Source organism: Alligator sinensis, unplaced genomic scaffold (genome assembly GCF_000455745.1).
Source record: "Alligator sinensis unplaced genomic scaffold, ASM45574v1 scaffold1423_1, whole genome shotgun sequence".
Taxonomy (NCBI): domain Eukaryota; kingdom Metazoa; phylum Chordata; order Crocodylia; family Alligatoridae; genus Alligator; species Alligator sinensis.
In genome coordinates, this window is record NW_005842621.1 from 651,488 (window position 1) to 674,507 (window position 23,020).

Genomic DNA, 23,020 nt, shown 5'->3' on the forward strand with positions numbered 1-23,020 from the left:
GGGATTTAATCGTGAAGCGATGGAAGAATAACACGACTGAAATGAATCTGTTGCTTGTCCCAGTGCTGGCCTTGCCACTAAGTGCAGGTAGAAAGCAAGTTAGAGTTGCACCTTATAGACTAATCGGAGCGAATAAGCAAGTAGGCGCGTGTGTGCACACGCACGCGCGCGCACACACACACACACACACACACACACACGACGCAGGGCCCCTCCCAACACTGCCTAGTTCAGCGGTTCCCAACGACAGATTGCGCACCACCCACTTAAAACGATACAACCTTAAGTACCCCCCCCAGCCATTTTTTTTGTCATAGAAAGTAATTATAATAAGTCGGTTAACGCAGACCACCGGCAGGCTGTCTGCGTACCGCTGCTGGGACCCGTGCCGCAGACCAGGCAGCGCTGGACTCGTGCAAAGTGTCAGACACTTCGAGGCGACCGTCGCTCCCAGCCGAAAGGACGGGAATTTCGTAGGCTTCACCCTACAGATCACGTGAAATTCGGCTTCGAGGAAATTCAAAGCCGTTTTCTGGTCCCTTGGACTGTCAACAGGATCAGGGGTTCGCAGGCCTCATGGTGGGGGAGGGGGGTGGTAAGAATTGGGGCTGTCACATGACGAGGGAGGTCATAAGTCCCAGGAGGCAGAACTGGGGTCAGTGTCACGTGACCAGGGGCTCGCAGACCAGGGCCGGGTGTAGACTTGAGGCTGTCACGTGACCAGGGGCTCGCAGGCCCGGGGGTGTAGAATCGAGGTTGTCACGTGACCAGGGCCTCCACGGGGGGGGTTGTAAAATTGGGGTTGTCACGTGACAGGGTCCCACTCACGTTTCACCAACTCGTCCCCGGCGAAATCGGCGGCGCAGCTGGTGACCAGCGCGCAGGGCCCCTCCGCCGCCATGGCTCCCCTCCCCTCTTGTGTCGCCGCTTCCGCTTCCGCCTAAAAGCCCGCCTCTTCCGGCCAGGCGGACGGTACCATATGGGTGGGGGCGGAGTGCAGAGGGGGTGCTGAAAGTGGAGGTGGGGAAGGGGTGCTGCCGGTGAGGCGAAGGTGGGAGGAGAAGCCGCAGACACCCCGCTGGGCCGCCCCGAGGGAATCTTCCCCCCCCCCCACGGAAAGAGATGGTATGGTACGGTCCGGGCCGCGTCCCGTTGCTAGGCGCCGCGGTCACGTGCGCAGGCTCGGTCCAGCTGCAGCTAAACGGGCCGGGGCCGCCATGGCTGACGTCATCGGGCCTATCCTGGTGCAGGTAGGTGCGAGGGGGGCGCCCCTTCCCAGGAGCCTTTGCGGCATTGCCCCTGCCTGAACTCCCGTGAGCCTCTGCGCTCCCCCCCGGGCCTGTGGCTGGGGGGTGGAGGTCGGGGTTGGGCCTGCTGGGAGCAGGGGGGCGGCCTACATTTTCTCCTCAGGCCCCAGCTCCTTCCTCCTCCTGGGGCTTTCCCAGCTGTCAACAAGATGCCGGGGTCATCAAAAACTCCCGTGGACTCGGAGCCGGTTGCAATAGGCGCCGCCGTCGGGTGGAAGGAGACGCGAGACACGAACGGGCTTGGTCCCAATCGCCGCCACCGGCGGCGCAGGCTCGGTCCAGCTGCAAAACGTCAGGGTTGCACCCCCTCGCTGTGCACGGGGCACGAGATCCAGCACGCAGACGCCTTCCCGTTCCCTTCTGCAAACGGGCGGCCGCGAGGGAGCGGGGGGCGTCTTCGCGAGCGATGTGGTGCTGGTGTGCAAACATCTGGAGCGCGTCGTGCTAAAATGATACCTTTCGTGAGACCCACCGAGCACTTGCCAAAAAAAAATGTCTTTTTCTGCAAGCTTTCGCCCTTCGTGAGGCGCAGGGAGAGTTCAAGGTGGAAATAAAAAAGGAAATAAACGTCATTTTTGCACAAAGGAAGCAGACGCTGCAAAACCGCCCCTCGAGGTCCATGAGAGTCTCGTTCTGAGCAACCTGAGCCTGACGAAGGGCGCGTGAGCCTGAAAGCTTGCAGAAAAACATATATTTTTGCAATTTCTCAGCTAGTTTAATGAAAGGTATCATTTTTACACCACGCACTCTAGATTTTTGCATTTTCTTTTGTCTCAGACCAACACGGCCACCACATCCGTCCCTGGAACATGTTGATGGAGGGGATTAGTATGTAGTGGAGGAGAGCGTGCTAGTAAACCGGTGGGACGGACCCGTGATACCGTGTGTGTAGGGGCTAAGAGGTCGAGGGGGCGTCCGAGGCAGCCCCGGGCACTGAAGTTATCATCATTGCACTGTTCTGTCACACAAACATTTTAGCTTCAAGCCACGTGCTATGGCAGTGGCTCTCAACCTCTTCAGGCTGAAGGCAAATGCCAGCTCTGAGCAGTCCCTCTGTTTTTGACTCTTAACAGTGCGATGCTGCTGTTATAAAGAGCTAAGACGGACCACAACGGATGTTTTTAATGCTCTGGATTCCTATTTTAAATCTCTGGGCTTTCCTTGTGTAGGTGTACGCACTTCTAACTGTGCTAATATTGAGCAGCAACCTAGCACCCTCAAAAGGATCTCGCAGCGGCCCAGGGTGCCGCACCATGTCAGTAGAGAATCGCTGTATAGGAATCTGTGTCACACCAGTAATTCAAACTGTCCTCATTGGTTTACGGCTGCCAGTGGCTTCAAGTGAAGGAGCATTAACTGAAGCTGGTACTGCCTGACAACCCAAAGGTCCAAAGAGGTCTCTTCCTTTTAAAACTACTTTAGTCCTAGATGGTTTCTCAGGAGGTATTTTGTCCTTTGTAGTGCTTATAGTCATATAAAGAAAACAATGCACTTCTCATTAGTGACTGCGCTGGCTCCTTGTCAACGTCTAGGTAAAAGTTGCTGGTTTACCAGGTTGTAGGAGAGGTGGGTGAGGCACTGTAGTACTAGTAACTGATGGGGTGGATTGAGAGGTGTCTGTGACCAAGGGATGAAGGGAAATTGACTCTCAGCCTTCTCCTTCCCAGAAACCCAAGCACTCTTTTCAGATGCAAAAGGAAATTCTTCTTATCCAAGACTAAAGCAGCCTCTCTTTCTGTGAATAGCATCCCCAACAGGCCAGCAAGCCAGCTGAGTGGCCTGCCCAGAGTGGGAAGGGATTCTAGCGGGAAAATCAGTTGCATCCCACTGACATTCGACTGCATATTACAAGCTTTGTGTTTTGTCCGTTTAGATCATATCTTCTTTGAGCCAAAACCAAGTAGAGTAATAAGGCCTTGATTCTGCGTGGCTTCTCTGGTGGCACTGGCATGGCTATACAGCACAAGGCAGCACCATGCAGAGGCACCCTATGCCAACTCTTTGGCACCAAGTCCAGAAATTGGAAGCAATGCAGCTGCATTTATGCAGGTCTGAGTAGACCTGGACAACACATCCTCACTTCTGAAGTTCACCCACACCCTTCTCCCGTTCTGTTGTACGATGCATCTCATCATCCAGGTTTTTCCACTGTCAACTCTAGGAGCCCTTGGCAAGGACATCCCTTGTCTCTGACATGTAGTTGCAGAGCTGTAGGGATCATGAAGGAATTTGTTTCTTATGTTTAGGAACTGTTCTGCTTGGCATGATACTTGCATGTGTTAAGGAGATATGTGTGATTTATGATTTTCCAGGTTCAAGAAGACCTTCACCAGCTTAAGAGAAAACTTGCAGGTATCAACCTTGAAGGAAATCAAAATGCCTTGGATGTTCATAATCTTGAAACAGCCATTGAAAGAACAGAAATTGGGTTAAAAGTAAGTAGATCTGCGGAACAGGAACAACTTATCACCGTTGGAGTTTTCATCAGTGATTCTTTGTAAGCACATCGGGTCAAAATTGTTCTCTTTAAATTCTGTTGGTTAATGAGGAAAAAAAGAGGCCCAAGCATTGTATTTCAGGCCACAGTTGTTCTTTTTGGGTGGTCAGAGTCAATTGGCCTTAGGTCTGACAGCATTATTCAGGACATGCTATAATTGTCCAGATATGCATTGCCTGTCATGTCTTTCTCACTTAATTACAAGTCCAGAATGTTAAGCTAATTGCGCCAAGTGAGATGAGTGTCCCCATCTCCCCTGTAATAGTCTAAACATGATTTTTTTTTCTTGAACAGAAACATGCTGAGAATTATTTCAATGCCATAAACAGACAAGTGTTAACTGTTCCTTCTACTGACCAGAAGGAAGCGTGTTCAAAACAGCTCTATAAATGGTAAGTACAAGAGCCTTTTTATTGGGGAGACAGGAGTACAAACTTCATGTTGTCAGAGTCCTGTAAAGAGAGAAGAGAAGCAGCTACATGCTTAAGTTGGTGATCAGAACACTTACAGGGGTGTGAATGCTCGGTGCCAACTCTGGATACATGATTTGTCGCCATAGTGGTTACCGAGAAATACCTTGCATTGCTGACATTGTAGTCATCTGTGGGTTGTTATTTGATGCTTTACAAAAAGTTAAAGAATGATAGACTAACATGCAGTTTTGTGTAGGTATAGTAAGCTCTTCTGTTAACTCGTGTAACTGCTTTTTGTGTTTTGGCTAAGCAAAAATGTCCATAAAACAATAGTAGTTTAAACTCAATCAGGTGGAAGTAGTACAAGTTTTATAGGTAAAATCAAAGCAAGTCTTGTAACTTTTAGTTTCTTTCTATATTAGGGAGCTTCCTAAGGATGCTGCTCAAAAACAGTTAACGTCACCACTGGTACCTGTTAAACCTCTGACTGCCCAGCCCTGGAGCAAGACAGCATGTACTTCTCCAAGATCACAGGTCTGAAATAACCTATTCCTACTTGGGCAAATAGACTGTGTGTAAGTATTGGAGACTGGGGCCTGAAAAGTTACCCAGAATCCTGGAGTCTTAGTTAAATTATGGGATCTAGTGCCAAGCAATTTCATTTAGGTATGTTTTGTTTCTACTCCAAACTCTGCAGAGATTCTGTTTCAGATAGCATTATTCCTGTCACTTAGCTTTTGAACTTTTTTTTGTCATTCTGAAGTGGCAAATCAGAGTGACAGAGTCCCAGGGTGGCATCTTCAAAACAAAATCCACCTTTTCAAAACAAGCAAGGCAAATTTAAACACATTTAACAAAATTAAACAAATTTAATTAGCATGTGGAGTAAAATCTCTGTTTCAACTATAAGGTGATTTTTTTGGAATCCTAAGGAACCATGAATATGAGACTCTGCGAGACCTTTTTTTAAAGAATCAGTGTTCAGGTTTCAACTGTGCTTTAATTCTCCTGGTTTCTGGTTTGAGTTGCAACTTTCCCACTGCCTTAATAGGTCTGTGTGCATCAAAATCTTACTACTTTATGCTTTGAAAGGAATGCAAGCTTTACGCTGCTCTGGGATTTAGGTGAGCAGAATACACATAAAATCCTGCAATTTAAATGCAAAAAATGGTGACCCTGAAAATTGTTTGTAGAATCTCTCGGAAACAACAGCGTGCCATAGAAAATGATCGGACACCGTCTTTTATAACGATAGTCATATCATGAAAAATTATCACAGGCCAAGTACTCTATAATCTGTGTATAATCCATGGGTTTTCAACTGTTCTATGCATGGGTGAACTTAATTTAGAGCAGGGCACATACTATGTCCTACCCTGGCTTTCCCTTGGGGGCTTGGAGCCCCATTGTCCTTTCATTTCTGATATCTGTGACATCTGCTTAAAAATGCATATCCACAGACACACAGGATAGCCCTAATTTCCCATTATAAAGTAAATGACAAACAGTGCTGTTTTGCCAGCTGTTCTACATGCCTGGCATGCCAACATAAAAGCTTTTATTATTAAATAGTTGTGAAATCCAGCTGGGAAATTACCACCTATAATTCCCTGTTTCCTGTCTTTTTAAACTAGGTGATCCCCACTTGCCTCTATAAGCAGATTTGGTTTTATTTTTTTTAAATACACGTTGGCATTTTCAGGATTCCTTTCCATGCGAAGTAAGTGTTCAGTTTACAAAGCTTTGTAACTTAAGGGGACTTAATCATATTTTGGCCTACTTTATTTAACCTGTTGCTTGAAGGGATCAAGTTTCAAGTACATAGTTTGGGCTTTGAAAGAAATAATTCAGATAGCAATAAATCAGTAGTTTGTGGTCAGTAGTAGGCTGTGTGATAGAGCGTAAGTTGTGTTTGCAGTAGTTAGCATAAAACAAGATTGCCATCAAATTACCACAGACGATATTTTCACATACACATTGTTAGAGTACTTGCCATATGCCAAATAGCCTGGCCGCAGATGTGCTGGTATACTCATGGAATTATTATTTACACACAGATACAATATTTCTGAATCCTGGCAGCAGGAGGATGTGGTGGTGTTAGCCCAGCTAATATGGAACATCATGATGCATTGTCACCACTGGAGTCCTTGATTGTAGTTGCGTTTATTCTCCCAATTAAGCTTGAGAGATTTGCACATGCATCTTCTACTAGCGTGGATTGGACGCAGCAATGGTAGAAAAGCCATCAATGTCTGTATTGGTGAGAAATCCAGTTCAGACATATTTGAAATAAACCCTGCTGAGTTGAAAAGGTCTTGAACCAAGTCTTTTGTTTTTCTTTTTGAAAACTGAAACTTTTATGGCGTCCTAAAAACACAATGGGAGTTCCCTGTTCTCTCCTCCCTTTATGGCACATGACTCATTAATATTAATAGATTATAGTTGTGAATGAAGAAAATAGGCTCTGGAGTACTGTAAAACATGCGAAAGCTGTTGGTTGTTAGGCATGACAATTAGCTTGAGCACAGCCAACATGCTGCTTGTTTCAGAGACTAATATGCTGTAATCTGAGTGAAGTTCACCCAGCATGAAGTGGCTTTTGCACCAACAAAGAAATGACACTTGAATTGTTCCACTGCATTGTAATGTCCAAGGCACATGGTTCTGTGACTAGCAAGCAGGTGTGTACAAGGAAATGTGAGTCTACCGAGTCACCTCATTCTAGTGCATTAGCAGTAAATGGGGTTAGCAAACACATCCGAGCTTCTCCTGGTTGCTCATGTCCATCTGTCTTTTACTGTTGAAATACTGCTCAGTTCTCCCAACCAGAACTCATGATACCGTGTCTTTCCCCTGTTGCTTCCCTCCCTTAGGACCAAAGACACCAGAGAGTTTCCTAAGACATCTTCCATTTTTCTGCTCAGCTTGTGACCATGGCATACACCATCCATAATTATTCTTCCTACAAACTGGAATAAGTCATGCAGAGCGTGGTTGGAAGGGTTTCACCTAAGTTGCTTGCATGGCTAGTTCTAGATGTCCAATATGCCATTTGTCTACCTATGCTGCTTCTTGTTCTACACAGTAACAATTGAGGCTTCGGCCTGACTTCAGACTAACAGAGCCCACTGTCTCTCTTTACCATAACAATAGGGGCCAGAGATATGGAAGAGCATAGGAGTTAGAAATGGAAAGATCTGTTAGACACCTAGTCCATCTCCCTTCAAACACAGTATTGTTCCCTGCAGTACCTTTAAGTTTAGAAAGTAGCTTTCATCAGCTTTCTTTATTAAGCATTTCAATTCTCATTATCCCGAGTGGAATCTACCAGTGAGACATTTATCATTTTGCTGTCAGCCTGTGACTGGGGAGTTTACATTGCGAGTTGTCTCCTGTTTTTAATTGAGAAGATCTTCAGAAAGAAACCTTTGCATCTTTTCCCTCCAATCCTTGTTTAATAGCACAAGCAGTTTCCTTTTTGTATGGTGGTGCAGTATGGTAATAAAATAAATACCACAAAATCACTGATGAGGTGAAAATTGAACTTTCTGCCTCTGTGCAGCCATGTAGGTAAAAGAGTAATTGGCTTGGATAATAACTTTTGTTCTTAACACACCAAAGTCTAAATGAGCATCACATTTGATACATCTGCTTGTAATTACCATCAGAAGAAGAGGGAAGCGTCGTTCAGATAAATTCAAGCATGTTAGTGTGTTAATAAATTAAATTGCTATCTCTTCTTACTAAGTAGAAAAATACCTTCTAAATAGTATCTTAAACTTATACAGATCTTTTTTGCTTTCAAAAATTGATATCCCCTTAAATCCTCTCTTGTTTTTACTTGGTAGAAATAGCAATGGTTCCTGCCTCTAACTACATTATTCATTTAGCTAGATTGTATATACTGACAATGTGCTTTTCCATTCCTGTGTTCAGATAATGGGAATTATGCACATACGAGCCAGATCCTTAGCTGCTGTAATCTGGTCGTTAGTAATATGCCAATTTGTGCCTGTTAAGGATCTTCCTGCATTCATCCGTCGGTGAACACACTCATGTTGGTGGCAGAGGCAATTTAGCATTGTTACTTTAGTGGAACTATTGGGAGATATTACAACTCTTGGTACAGATCCAAACGCTTTGTTCTATCTTTCAGTGCAGCTACAATGCTAAGTCAAATGTTTTTACACAGATAATTTTATGCTCAGTGTTCAAATCAAATGTTTGACATAGATAATTTTATACAAAATAATTGCATCTATTAGATTCCTTTAAATATGAAGACATTATTTTAAAAGCTGTTTTTGCATATTTTCTATTATTTAGGATTTCCTTTACCCTCATTTTTTGTAAGCAGAACAGCTTGATTCATTCCACACAGCTGAAATAAGACATTAAAAAAAATGTGTTTTAATTCTCGTAACTATAATGGTTATTTATTTTCTCATTTACTGACTAAGCAAGTGCTTTACCTGCACTGAGCCAATGGGCCATAGCAGGTCCAAGGAAGCAGTTCAGGTCCATCAGGTCAGTGATCCCTGAATTAAAGTATCCGGCAAGTTTAGCCATAATAGATGACACTATTACTCTCAACTGTTTTAACAATTCACTTTTAACCCAGTCTAACTAATCACAATGCATATTTGCCACATCCCATTAATATGGGCCTGATTCAGCAAAATGCTTCAGCATGTGCTTAAGGAGAAAATAAATATACTTATCAAGGAGATCGCATGTTTAAAAATCCTGATTTGCTTTGTGTCCTGAGCTACACTTATGAAGTATATGATTATATCTGTGAACATTAGCTGATCTTGTACCCACTGAAATTATATATTGAAGAGGACTGTTGATTTCAAGGAGTACCAAACTGGGGCAGATGTGAGTTTCAAGCTATATTTTAAACCTTGCCTATAAATTTTCTTGCCACCTTTAGAGTAGTTTGATTGATTTATTTTCTGTTTGGCTACATTAACTCAAATGTTGCCGATGCAGATGCCTGATGTTCTTACTAAATGCTTGCTATAGCTTTATTATGAAGATTTAGTTTGAATCCATTAAGGTGTTTGCAGATCCAGTCTCGGATTTGTCTGTGACATTGCTGAGTATAAAGTGTCCCTGTTGACAGAATAAGAGTACACGTTACCTGATCAGATGTCATATGTTCAGATTTGATTGGCCAATTCTTTTATTCGGATAGTGACAAGTAACTCTCATCAGCCTTAGTAAATTGTATTAATATCCATGGTGGGGTGCTTTTATTCAAGACGTTTCCTTTTGGAAATAGGAGTAGATGTTCATTGATAGCATGTATGATGTGGATTGTATGTCATTTCTATCACTTAATTGGATCAGAACAAGTATATAATTATATCTGGAATGCAATAAGAATATACAATAAATTATTCCAGGAGAAGTTTGCTGGAATGAGATTTGTGAGTAGCTGTTTTGCTTTCCTTCATCTCAGTTGTTAAATAATATGACCACAAGTACATTTTTCATTGTTTGCCTGATTGTAGAGATTGGTGAATAATGGCAATCAAATCATTTACAAATTTCCCATCCCTTGGCAAATTTATTATTATGAACATTTTCCCCTATGCAATCACTTCTTGTTTTAAGCATTTGAGTTTACATAGTAAACATATTTTTAAAATATGCATAATATTCTTTGTTTCAGCACAAGCTTGCCATGCATGTGAAAATCAGGTATGATTCAGAACACGCCAGTAACAAAGTTCTTTTAAATCAGAAGTATGGAATCAGCTTGCCACTTATAAATAAAAGAAAATCGGCTCCAGTGAGTAGCTTAAATTATTTTAATGCCCTTTATCAATATTATCATGACACTAGTAAAGCTGAAAGATTCTTATGCCTAAAATATGGTTTTAAATAGAAGTATCTCATGATTTTCTCTTTTTTTGAAGTTCCCACATTTTATTAAGAATGTGTCAGCTATGACCAGGCAGTAAAATACAGTAGCACAGCAATGCTGTCTTTAAAGCATCAGAGTCTCAGTCCCAGAAAGCCTTATGCATGCACTTCAGTCTGTTCACTTTGAGTAGTTCCATTAAAATTAGCCAAGTAGATCATGTGCCTAAACCTTTGCAGGACTGGGACCTATGGGATTTCGGGCCTGATCCAAAGCCCACTGAAGGAAATGGAAAGATTCCTATTGACACTAGTGGATTTTTGAATGATTCTTTTGTTTTTAGGGCAAGAAGAAATTCCATTTTCAAGCTTCCCAGGGGACTATTATACATAAGTGAAAAAATACATGTGCAGTACTTTACATTTGGCTGTTATTTTCTCAGCTGGCATTTCTTTTGACAGTAACCCTAACAACAACCTGGTGTAATTCTAGAGATCGGTGTCACTAAATTAATGCACAGACGCCACACAGCTTAAATTGCAAGGCTCCCAAAGGAACAGGGTGAACTTAAACACCGTTAGCCCCTGAGTTTGTCAGTGTTGCTGGTGATAGTGATGCCCTTTTATCCAATAGTTGGACCACCCTCTGGGATGGGAGGCATGACTTTTAATCCTCCCCTGCCTGAAAGGACTTGGACATCTGTCTCACACTTTGCAGCGAGTGTCCCCACTGCCAGGTTACGGGGTTGGGGCACTCGACCTTATGTGTAAAATACTAAATCACACATTCAAGGAAAGACCAGAAGCTTAGTCCTTCCTCACTTCTCTGGAGAGTTGTGTAATCACCTATGCAATCTTTCTGTCTCTTTGGCCCGGTCAATATTTATGCTTTGTGAGAATAGTTTTTCTTTACCTCAGCCATGGTTCTTTTTTTGAATGACTGAGTAAGCATTAGCACCATGTTTTCCACAAACGATGCTTTTTCATTTCATATGCACAGACTCATCACTCCAAAGATCAGTTCCACTCACAATTTCAGTTTGGTGTTATGGTCCACATGGAGGATCATGCCCAATGATCATGCACAAAGACTCTCTTTTACAATTTCATTTACGTAACAGAAGCATCATGCAGCAAGCTCTGTGCCGAACGAGAAATTCTAGGGTGTTTGGTTTTAAACAACATAAACAGCATCTGTGAATGGCACAGTTGTGGGCTGCCTCTTATAAAAAAAATGATTTTTGAAAGCCGTTGCCCAGACTAAGAGGTGATTTGTCTAACCCTGTGATATAGAGTTAATTAGGAAAAAAAAGCATCATGGCTAATAGCTTTTTAGAACCACTGTAAAATGCTCACAGAGAGGAATATTATCCTACTGCAGTGAGCCATGTGTTTTACCACTTTCATTGAGATGTACCGATCAGAGAAAACTTCTTGATGTTGACGTAAATGACAAACATTAGTGTAAATTAGTCAAGCTATCTGATACATATTTACAGTTGCTAAGAAACTGGTGTATGCAACATGGAGATAGACTAAATGCCCAGTTAGGTCATTTTCATCTCTAATTTACAACTTCCCAACAGCCGTATTTAAGCAGTAACTCTCAATTTTTGAATCTCAAGAACGATCAGTTTGCAGAGGATGTTCTAGTTGCTGTTGAGATTTAATCAAAACCGATTGAAAGTAGGAAGGGTTTTTGTGCCTGCACGTGTGGATTTTTTTCAAAGTTGGCTTTATCATGAGATGTTGGTTACAATATTATCCATAAGGCTTAATTACAAAAGCAATGTTAACAGTAATGAAACTGTAGCTACTATTGCTGCATAATTAAAATAAAACACACACTTGCAGAACTGGGAGTAGAACAATGGTCTAGCTTTTTAAAAAAAAAAAAAAAAAGGAGGCCTCTGCCACTTTAGTTAGGGGAAGAACTCAGTTGCCACCTACTGAAAAGCCCTGATTCTTTTTAATCGGTGATCAGCCGATAGAGGGCAACGTGTATACACACAGTCCTGAACTGGCTCCCTCTAAAGTCAATGGCAAAAGGACACCTCTTCAAGTAAATGCATGCTAGATTTGGAGAAAACTATTTACAGCAGAAGCTGGTATGACTTTGCTTAACTCCAGCCTCACTTCTTCATAGGCAGTCAGCACCTGAGTTCTCAGAGAGGTTGAGCCAAAAGTTTATGTTCAAAGCAAGCTGGTATTTTGAGCTAAAGGGAGAGGAAAGATACTGGCTGAGCCCTTTTCAAACTGGGAGATGATTTTTAATGACCTGCCACTTAAAACTTGCTTTGCCAAATAGTTTTCAAACTGTGCCGAGGTGTCATTATTTGACAGAGGAATAAATGAGTGGCTTCCCAAGTCTGACGTTAGATTTTGTGACAGAAACCGAGTGCAAGTCTTAACGCTGAAGCTGCTTCTGCCTGTCTGTAGTTTGGTCACCGTTGCCTGGACTTGTTTGTCCGAGCGCTGCTCCTTTCTCTCGTGGAACATTCTGCACATACCTAAAATCAGGCAGGGGGTGTAGTCCAGCTTGGAGCAACACGGACACTTTGGGCATCACATTCTTGCCACGTAAGCTCTGGACAGGCAAATGAAACATGATAGTGTATGACCATTAAATATGCACGCTTCCCACAGAGCATCCAGCAAAACACGCTCTGATGAGAGTTGCTGCAAAAATAACTCTTAATGCTGCGACATAGAGATTCACAGCTGTACTTTTTGTTTCCGTAGAATTTCTGTTCAGCTATGGAATTATACCGGCATTTTGGACCCTGTCCTTATAAATGAATATATGCTGTAATGTAAACTTAGAACCTTTTAATTTATTCATGAGGTAGAATTTAATGCTATGGTGATTTCTGCTTTTTATGTGTTGTATCTTATGCCTTTCTTTTTTGCTAACTTACTTCAATTGTGGCTGAACCAATAATAGCCTTCTCATTCATTCACCAGGCATATACGTTTATAATCTCACTTTCTATCACTGAAAGCATATTCATTTCCGAGATCATAAAGTAATGCAAAGCCTAACAGTTCTTCTTAATTTGAAATGATTAGAGGAATCAAGAGAAGAAAAAGGAACAAAAGACCTCAGAACCTAGAAGCGCTGTCCGTGCATGTGGCTGCAATTACAGTCAAAACATAACTTGGCTCCAGTAGCAGAATTAGATTTAAACAAATTGATGTTACACTACAGTAATTCAAAATGAGCTTACTGCGTTCGTAACCCAGAACAAGAAGCACCGTGAATTAATAAACTTCTCTTGTCACTAAAAATAAAAAAGGGAATAATTGGAGAGATGGAGTTAACTTAACAGATGACTACAGTCAGCATCCTTTCAACCTAGAAATGGGAATGTGAAGGTCACCCCCATCTCGGCTGACAAACAGAGAGCATTTTGTTGGTAAACAAATTAATCTTTTGAAAGGTCACCATTTGTTTTAAGTTTTTATCCAGTTCTTGTCATCTGGAATCGGAGATTGACTGTCATTTCGCTAGGCAGGGGTGCAGCCGAAGCTGCCGAAGCCGCTTCTGTACATATCAGCATTCCTTGACAAAACTCGGTGCCTGATTGTGATGCTATGGGCTGCTGGTTTACAGCTGTCTCCGGACAAGAATGGAGGCCCACCCCTGAATTCCAATAAGATGGGCCTGCATATTCTGCCTCATGTAAGCTGGCCCTTTGCCCACAAGTAAAATGTATTGTAGTTCAAGCCAGCAATTATCTTTCTTACTTCCTTCTGTGCTGCTTCTGTTCCCTTTTTCAAAAAACAGATGTGGCATTCACCAAAGTTTTGCAGCTATTCTCTTTCACACCTGCTATGGCAGGATTTTGACAGAGGTAGATTTTAGGAAACCTAGCAGTAGGCCATCAGCACTGATTTCTCAGATAGCAATTTAAAGGACTAGAGCTGATTTATTTTTTTCCCAGGCAGAGGGAAAGTGAGCAGTTCAGAGCTCTCTCTGATTTATTTAATGGACCTGTTTGATATATTATGATGATGATGATGCTCTAGCAGTTCCATATTTAATCTTGCATCACCTTTTCCATTTATAACAGAGTTGTATATGCTTTAGATGCACAGAACCTCTCATTTTTCATTAATAATGCTCCCTGCTAGAATATACATTGGAATAAAGAGGGTAAACTTCAATTTTCCAGATAATTTTCTAAAAATAAAATGGGGATTAAAAATCTTCCTTCCTTCCTGTACAAAGCCTCTTATGCCTCCACTGAATTCAGTGCAAATGTTGTTATTAATGCTGAAGTCCGCCCCCACTAAATTCCTGATGTCACTTCAAGGGGCGCACAGAAGTGGGGTTACCATACGTCTGGGTTTTCCCAGACATGTCCTCTTTTTGGATCTTCCCATCTCTATCAGGGCAGTCTTTTTAAAATATCAACACATGTCGGATTTGGGATTTTGCTCTGCTCAGCATTAAAGTTTTCTCTGGTGCCGGGCTGCAGCAGGGCTGGGGAGGCGCCTGCTCCTCCAGCCGGGGAGGGGCAGCAGGGAGCTGCGTGGCTGGGCAGGGGCAGGCAGCCAGGAGACGCTTTTAGATCTGGGGGGAGCAGAGGGCTGCGGGTTGGGAGTGAAGGGCACCGACAGGCCTGGGGGGAGGACAGGGGACTGCAGATCAGGAGCGAGGGGCACAGTCAGGACTGGGGAGGGAGAGAGGGGCAGGAGACTGCAGGTCGGGAGTGAGGGGCACCACCTGGGCTGGGGGGGCAGGGGGCTGCAGGTCGGGAATGAGGGTCACCAGCAGGGCTGGGGTCGCAGGGGGCTGCAGGTTGGGAGTGAGGGGCACTGGGAGGGCTGGGGGGAACCGTAGTTTGGGAGTGGGGGGCATCAGGGCAGATGGGGGACTGTGGGTCGGGAGTGCAGGGAAAACTGTAGTGGGGGAGTGGGGGGCATCAGGGCAGATGGGGGACTGTGGGTCGGGAGTGCAGGGAACAGGCAGTGCCGGGGGCTGTGGCTTGGGAGTGAGGGGCATCAGCATGGTCTGGAGGGGCTGGGACGTGGGAGTGAGGGACAGGGGCAGGGCATGGGCATATCACTGCCCCCTCCATCATAGTACCACCCCCGCCCCCTGACAGGTGTCCTGTTTTTGAAACTGGAAATATGGTAACCCTACACAGAAGCAATCCTGGAGGCCCTTGAAAACAACTTTTAACATATTATCTCATTCATCGTCATAATGGCTCTGTTTTTCACCATGGAAACTGATGGACCGTTCAATCCTCGTGGAGACTTTCTGTCTTCCATTGCTGCCCCTAGAGCCACTGTTCTGTACATTTACCAGCACAAAGGTTGTACCAGTATAGAAGTTAAGGTTAAGAAGTTCAGGTTGAGTTAAGATCCCTCCTGCAAACTTTCCTCTGTTGTGACGCACACCAAAACGCTCGACAGCACTTCAGCTCATGGTGTGCTGTGGTGTATCGTGCTGGCCAGCATCGTCTCAGTGTTTCCTTGCGCTCCCCATCTGGCTGTATGCATCTTTTACTGAGATGGGAAATTCCTTGAGGAAGGAGCGGCCTTTTTCTGTCTGTTTTAAAGTGTCTTGTCAGCTGGGGGTCTGGTCCAGGATTAGACGGGTACCAGGGTAAAACAAATGAGAATGATGCATTGTATGCGCCCTGCTGGACTTGTATAGGGAATGAGATTTATGGAGTCAGATAGCAAATGGTGGCTGCAAGATATTATTTGTATAATGTTTAGGATTTATAATGTTTTATAATGATTGTCTGCTTGGTACCTCCATTCAATCAATAGATTAATGCCAATAGATTTGCCCTAGTTATTAAATTACCTCATGGATGAATTTTAATTTTGCTTTGGGTGCAAATCTAAATGCAGCTTTATCTGTAGGATCTGTAGAGGTGTGTGCACATACTTGTGTACATATGCGTGTTTATACACATAGATACATACATTTTTTTAGGCTAAATACTGCTATTTTGATAACAAAGGAAACAAATAGTGGACTAATGGGAAAGTCCCTGCTGCGTTAAAACGAGTACTCCATTTAAAATGTAGCAAAGGAAAAATAAAGTAGAAGAGTTGTATCCACAAGAGAAACGCACTTTAAAAAGGCTAATAGAATTGTTTTTCTTGTGTCCCAGGTTAATTATACTCAGAAGTGCTTGAGATGGAAAAAATAGTTTTGCAACATACTCTGGGCATACTATACAATGCAAACCTTAGTCTGCACTACAAATAAAGTGCTAGCTCGTAGCCTTTGAAAACTGTACTTTAAAAGTACCCGGCATGAACAAGTACACTGGGTCTGCTGACTCCAGATAGAAAAACCTTCTGAATCACACTGTCTGCAGCATACAATACGAGAGAGATGATATTATTCTTGGAGAAAAAAATGTCTGATCTTCTAATCAACTTTGTATTAAATCATTCAGGGGTTAGTTGTAACCTCCTCTGAGCCTGAACTGTGCTGTAACAGTGGAAGAGGAGACATCCAGAGGCCACCTTATTGGGCCTGATTTTCTTCTGCCTGGTGATTTGGGGAATGTCTTCAGGGAAGTCAGAGGTCTGATTCCACTGTGAGCAGACATACTCCAGCTGCTAGTGTTAGTCCAGCTGACTTGGATGCCAGTGGCAGTGAACACTTCAACATGGGTCAGCTGCCTGAGTAAGTGCCCTGTGTCCTGGGCAGGCTTGCTTAGCCTGAGCTGACACCCGTGCCACCCTGTCTTCACTGAGGTGGTTACGTGAGACCACACCAGGGTGAACTCCTACGTGGTTCCCATCGGTCATTTTCCAGAACCAACCCTACTGGTTACAGAGCTGGGCATGGCCGTCATATCTACACTGCATTTCCTTTTTGAATGTAGATGATCTCTCTTCTTGAATGCTGCAGGGAAATCTTCTTTGGATTACTTTGCCAGCCGATGCAGGTTTGGGACTAGTAGTCTGTGCCACACTAACAGAGATGATACAGGTCAGCACAGAGGTCTGTTCACACAGCTTTACTTGGAAGTCTCCCCAGAATCTGTCTGTGCTCTGCTTGTATTTTCCCCCCTCCCTTTACTGAACCCTCCAGTTTCTGAAAAATTAGAATATTTAAAAAAATATATGGCATTTATAACTAAGGCTATTTCACAACATAAGCTGCAGATCTAAATGTTGGTGCCATATTTAATTGGACACGTTGACTTTTGGGGGGGCTTTGGTGGCAGAAGAGACTTGGGGTCTTAAATAACACTTATAAATGCATCATTAAAAAAGTAATTTTAGGAGCAAGCTGTTCAGGTATACGTAGCGTTAAACTCCGTGTTTATAGCATAAAAACTATATGTGTAATAAAGACCTAAAGCTGCTCGGTTCTGGTGTAAGCAGATGGAACTCCTTCGGAAGCCTACTCGACGTATGAAATCTTAAAGCACTGAATAACAGGAGTAAAAATAATTAAGGATGGTAATAGTGAGCAGCACCTGGCCAGTTTCTTTAGCATGGATTGTCTTTATTATGTTGAGCTACTTTATTTTAATCAGGACAAACTTGGTTCCGTGAAAATAATCACATTTTGAAAGTCTACGATGCTAGCTAAAGTCCACCATCACTTGTGCCTGAGCAGCCTCGCTGAAGTGATATGGCATAGGTTACAGGGAGATGATGCTTGGAGAAGAGGGCATAAATCAGTTCAATTGGGTGATGTGCCTTTCTGGGGAAGGGAGGGTGGAATGGAGAAAAGAGAAGAGACTGGCTAGTCTGGATAACATTTTCACAATGAAGGATTTTAAAGTCAGTTCAACCCTGTCACAGACGCTACCACTTTCGTTGGAGAGGCGTTGTACAGTGTAAGTGAGAACATAAATTACTCTGCTGTTTCTTATTGGATGTTATGTCTGCCTTTTTTTAACTGACAATTGCCTTTTAGTTTACAGATATTTAATTTTACCTGCCCGCTTCTTTGCTTTATTCCTCAGTTTCTTCCTCCTCTAGAAACAAATCTAGCCATCCCTTGAAGTCACGCTGCCTGGCTCTGTTGCTTTCCTTTGTAGCTTAGTCCATGCTTGTTGAAGCACACACGATGCACATTGCTGCCTATCATGGAAAACCTACTAGGGTTTAAATTGAGGGTTAATCTGGCCAGCAGTAAAATCAATGCTGCCTCACAGATACAGCACCAGACTACAGTGGTCTGGAGAGTGAGCCACTATTTAATTAAATCCCGTTCTTTTAGTATATGCGTTATTATGCCCCTATGAGGGAGGCAGCATGGCTCATGATTGGTAAGATTTAACTGGAGTGGGAGGAAATTGCAGTTGTGACTCGTTTTTCCTCTGTATCAACCTATTTTGAAATGGAGACGGTGTAATCTTTGCAACACTTAGTGTTACGGTCCTCAAAAAACATATTGAAGTAAAGATGCAGGGCTGTAAATCCTGTAGATTCTCATGTTCCTAACCGGCACAAATAAAAATGTATATCAGTAACTGCAGTAACTTTAAAAAAATCTTCATTTTGGTGAAGTCTACATACGTTCTGTTTTGTCAGTGTTTGCTGCTGTACCCATTGGGAGGGAAAAATTATAATTGTATCATTTCATGTCTCTTCATTTCTTCATTAGGGATATGAACAGGTCTTTAAAATGGCTCATTCCTTTTAAGTGGATCATTGTTACTATTTGTGTTTATAATAGCGCCCAATGATCCAAATCAGGACCTGGGCCCTATTTTGCTTAGTGACACACACACACACACACACACACACACTTAAAAGGAGATCTATGATATAGTCTTTTCAACAACAGATGCCAGGGCACTTTACAAAAGGGATTAAGCATCATCATTAGCCTCCGTTTTATAGCCATAGACAACCTTCTGGCATTTCTTAATATTTAAATGTTTGACTTGGCAAACCTATCTTTTAATGTAGCATACAGTGTCTAATTTCATAGGGCTTTAAAAAAAGCAGTCTGAAAAATCAGGAGCTCCATCATATTGATGCCCACGTGGTTCATCAGTAGGGTTACAGCCTGGATGTCTATTGGTCCGACTTCTGCTACTTCAGCTAACAGGGTAACTGGTAATAGTATTGACTTTCCCTCACTGCTGATGAACATGCGAGAGGGAATAGGACACTTTATTGGGGGATTTTATTAGTGTTTTCTGACAATCTTGGACTCCATTCCAACGCTCCGAAAGGGTGTGTGGTTATAGTGGGTCCAGGCTCTTCTGCTTGTTCACCCAAAACTTGACCCCCTTTTAGGCTCTTCCTCATCCTCATCTTTTCAAAGAAAAAGTTGACAGAATTTTTAAAACTTTCTCAGAAACACCAGAATTGTTTTGCCTGAAACTCTCCAAAAAAATCCACCTGGGCCAGACCCAGCATGGAAAAGTTTAGCCTAAATGGCTCGTTTGGATTTATTACCAACTAAAAGCAAGGCCTAAAACTGGGAAATTCTAGGCAGGTGCACATTGACAGTTGGGTGCCTGGACCCCTGCATCCTCAAAAATGGACCTATAGTGTATACTCAGCACTTGCTTTACAGTAAAGCTGCATATTGGTAACCACTGGGTCACCAGCCCACCATCCTGACTCTGTCCGTCCTCAAGCAGCTGAGCAGAGGTACTTTATATGGTTAGCATTTCCTTCTCCTCCTCTGCATTATGGCACTAGTAAACTTAACCAGGCGGTGTTTTGGATCCATTGCCTCTGAGATGTGTCTAGACCACAAATAGACGGAGGTCAAGGGAGACCTGTTGTTTTTGACACAGTTCTGTTCTGTTTTCTTGGCTTAATCCATGCCTGCATTTTAATTAAATCCCAGGTACTTCCGGCTTCTGTAGCAAGCCATCAGAGGTGCCTTATCTAAAGCTTTCAGGAAACCTAGCCAATTTGTGCTGCATGCCTCACAATATCAGATTTGCCTTGTACTTTGGGACATTACACTGTAACTTTCTCAACTTCCTAGGTTCCCCTTTGCCTGCCTGGTCCCAGAATAAGTCAGGCAAGAGGAAACAATGCTATTTTCTGCTACCCTGGTGTTCAGTAACCTGAGGCCAGACAGTAGCTGGGGCAGACTCCCATGGAGAGCCCCACTGAAGTCAATTGGGCTAAAATGATTTAAACCTAGGAGGGTTTTTTGGGTTTTTTTTTTAGTATGTACCAAACAAAGGCAGATCCAGGGGGTTGCAGTCACCCCCTACCCCAGTGGTCTCCAACCTTTTTAAGTAGGAGATCACCTTTGGCATTGAAAAGCAACCCAAGATCAACTGTGCGCTGCCACCACACCCCCCACACCTGCCCAGCAGGTAAATCTGTGGGGATGGAGCAGGGGATGCAGATTGAGGCAGAGGGAATAAAAATGATTTGGGGGCGCGCCTCCCCAGCAGGTAAGTCCCACCCAGCCACTGGCCCCACTCAACTTACCCCTGTTCCTGCCTCTGCAGCACAGTCCCTCACCACGGGGGCCTCAATCTAGCCCCTTCCTCTTCCCTCCGCCATGGACTGACCTGCTGGGCTGGGACGCGCGCGCGCATGCACACAGACACTCAGCGCCCCGTGACATGATGGGCAACAGTACTCGTCATGTGTGTTTCAACAAGCGTGGACTAAGCTACAAAGGAAAGCAACAGAGCCAGGCAGCGTGACTTCAAGGGACGGCTAGACTTGTTTCTTGAAGAAGAAATTGAGCAAGAATTAAAGCAAGAAGTGGGCAGGTAAAATTAGATATCTGTAAACTAAAAGGCAATTGTCAGCTAAATAAGGCAGACATAACATCCAATAAGAAACAGCAGAGTAATTTATGTTCTCCACCCCAGACTCGGATCGACTCCAAGAGGCTCTGAGATCTACCGGTGGATTGTATCCACTGGTTGGTGACCACTGCCCTACCCGCTTTGATTTCTGCTGCACCCAGAGTTTAAAACCAACTGCCTGGCAGTGGCACCAGGGAGAGAGTCAATAGACTTCATGGCTTATTATCATCTACTTGATTCCTTCTAACCTCTTCATTCCACAGGTGTTAATGACCCTCTATCCTTTTTAATGGGCTTGATGTTCCACTAATAAAACTAGCCTTTCTTCTGAAATTCTGCTGTCTGTTAGCTGCCCCTGATAATGAACCTCCTGTATCCACAGCCCTGAATGCTGTTTTTAACTTCAGCTTAAAATATTAACTCAGGTGAACGTCAGCTCAGGTGTGGAAATAACTTTCAACAAAGCATTGCACTGTCAGTATGCTCACGAAGGCTAGATGTTGTTTTATGAATCTGAAAAAAGATGTAGATTTAATTCTACTAACAACAGAACTAAAGAAGCAACATCTTTTGATTATTTTGCCTAGTATTTTGTGTTTTTTTTTTAATACTAAGATATGATGTAGCACATTAGTGCACGTTCCATTAAAATTATATTTGTTTTTTGCTTCAATCTTAAACTGAATAACACGGCCCTAGGCCCCTAGCATATTAGTAAAGCTTCTCATTCCTTTTTAGCTGGATAAAAACGTGTGTTCTGTTATCTATGACGGTGCATCATGCCATCTGCACCCTCTCTTTTCAAAATGCTAGATCCGCCCCTGGTTCCAAATGCAGGGCCCATTTACTTAAGTGGAACAAGTAACGTGGGGTTTTGAACAAACTGGGGTTTAGAAAAGTCAGGGAAGCTTTTCAGGAACTGAATCATTGCATTCACGTGCATTTCTGTGTTTACACAACTGACCAGTTGCTCAGAGCTTTCTATTCTGAGTCCTTGCCCCAAATTTTCCAAGCTGCCCTTTGAAGCCACATCTGCACTGGAAGGGAACCGAATATTAAATAATATTGTGTAGAGTCCCTGAGTATAGTAGTATAGGACCATAAGTATTAAATAGCAGAGTATTCTAAGACGGAAATTTGTAGGCATGTACAAACATAGGACTGGCAGAGGACTCCTCAGCTATCAAATCCAATCCCCTGCATTTCCAGGCAGTTGCTAACCAAAGGGGTCCCCATAAATCTCCACTTCTCAACCTTACACATGACTGCAAAGAACAGGATCTGAAACATATCACAGGCAAGCAGAGAGGAGACAGGAACGTGTCTGGTGTTCTTCCATATAGAATCATAGAAAATTCGGGCTGGAAGGGACCTCAGGAGTCATCTAGTCTGGTGCTTCTCAACCCAAAAGTGGGTCGCAAGAATATATGAAAGGGTCACAAACAATCTTTAAAAATGGATTCTTCTTTAAAGGGGGAAAATGTGGGGAAACGGTGAGCTTTCTCTGCGGGCTGGCAGAGTTCCAGCCTGCAATGGGCTGCTTGGGGTCCCCCATGCCCCACACACTGGGGGGCTAGGGCCTGGGGGTGTGGGGCAGCAGCTCAGAGTGAGGGCCACCAGCAGAGCCAGCGGGCTGTTTTCTATTTAAATTATTTACTGGGTCAGGACTGACCATCGATGTTTACAAATGGTCCTGGTACAAAAAAGGATGAGAACCACTGATCTAGTCCAACCCCCCACTCAAAGCAGGACCATTCCCAGCTAGATCATCCCAGCCAAGGCTTTGTTGAGTTGGGCCTTAAAAACCTCCAGGGATGGAGAGTCTGCCACCTCTCTAAGCAGCCCGTTCCAGTGCTTCACTACCTTCCTAGCGGGAAAGTTTTTCCTAATATCCAACCTAAACCTTTGTTACTGCAACTTGAGAATAGGGAAATAGGTGGTTAATGCAAGCTCAGAGACCCAAGAACTCTGTGACTCTTGGCTCTAGTTGTAATTGCTGTAATGTTTGTGTGTTCATGTTTCCCTCTGTGCCTGGTTACGCTTAGACATGCATACGAGGCCTTCTGCACTTCACTGGTTCATCAAAGGTTACACAAAACTTCTGTGTTGTTGCCATCTCTCATGGCTTGTGAGTCTTGTGATTTTGATGGCAGGCTCAATTTTGTGACTTTTTAACGACCGCAGTCGGCAATA

At 43.5% G+C, this 23,020-nt stretch overlaps 2 protein-coding genes across 8 annotated transcripts in view; one reads left to right on the plus strand and one right to left on the minus strand.

Annotated features, from left to right (window-relative positions):
- Positions 1-960, minus strand: part of AAGAB (alpha and gamma adaptin binding protein) — a 27,419-nt gene extending 26,459 nt beyond the window's left edge. The window contains exon 1 of the mRNA XM_025215091.1: positions 829-960. Coding sequence (XP_025070876.1) covers positions 829-901 — 73 coding nt within the window. The 5' untranslated portion in view covers positions 902-960. The remainder of the gene's footprint in view (positions 1-828) is intronic.
- Positions 961-1,208: 248 nt separating this feature from the next.
- IQCH (IQ motif containing H) overlaps positions 1,209-23,020 on the plus strand; it is a 106,773-nt gene continuing 84,961 nt past the window's right edge. For 2 of the 7 annotated variants that reach the window (XM_014524517.2, XM_025215092.1), the window contains exons 1-5: positions 1,209-1,250; positions 3,620-3,742; positions 4,099-4,196; positions 4,640-4,751; positions 9,901-10,020. In XM_014524517.2, the coding sequence (XP_014380003.2) occupies positions 1,218-1,250; positions 3,620-3,742; positions 4,099-4,196; positions 4,640-4,751; positions 9,901-10,020 (486 nt within the window). In that variant the 5' untranslated portion in view covers positions 1,209-1,217. Of the gene's footprint in view, positions 1,251-3,619; positions 3,743-4,098; positions 4,197-4,639; positions 4,793-5,851; positions 5,938-6,274; positions 6,481-8,278; positions 9,102-9,900; positions 10,021-23,020 lie in introns of those variants that run through there. The other 5 variants (XM_025215093.1, XM_014524521.2, XM_025215094.1 and 2 more) reach the window with 5 other exon arrangements.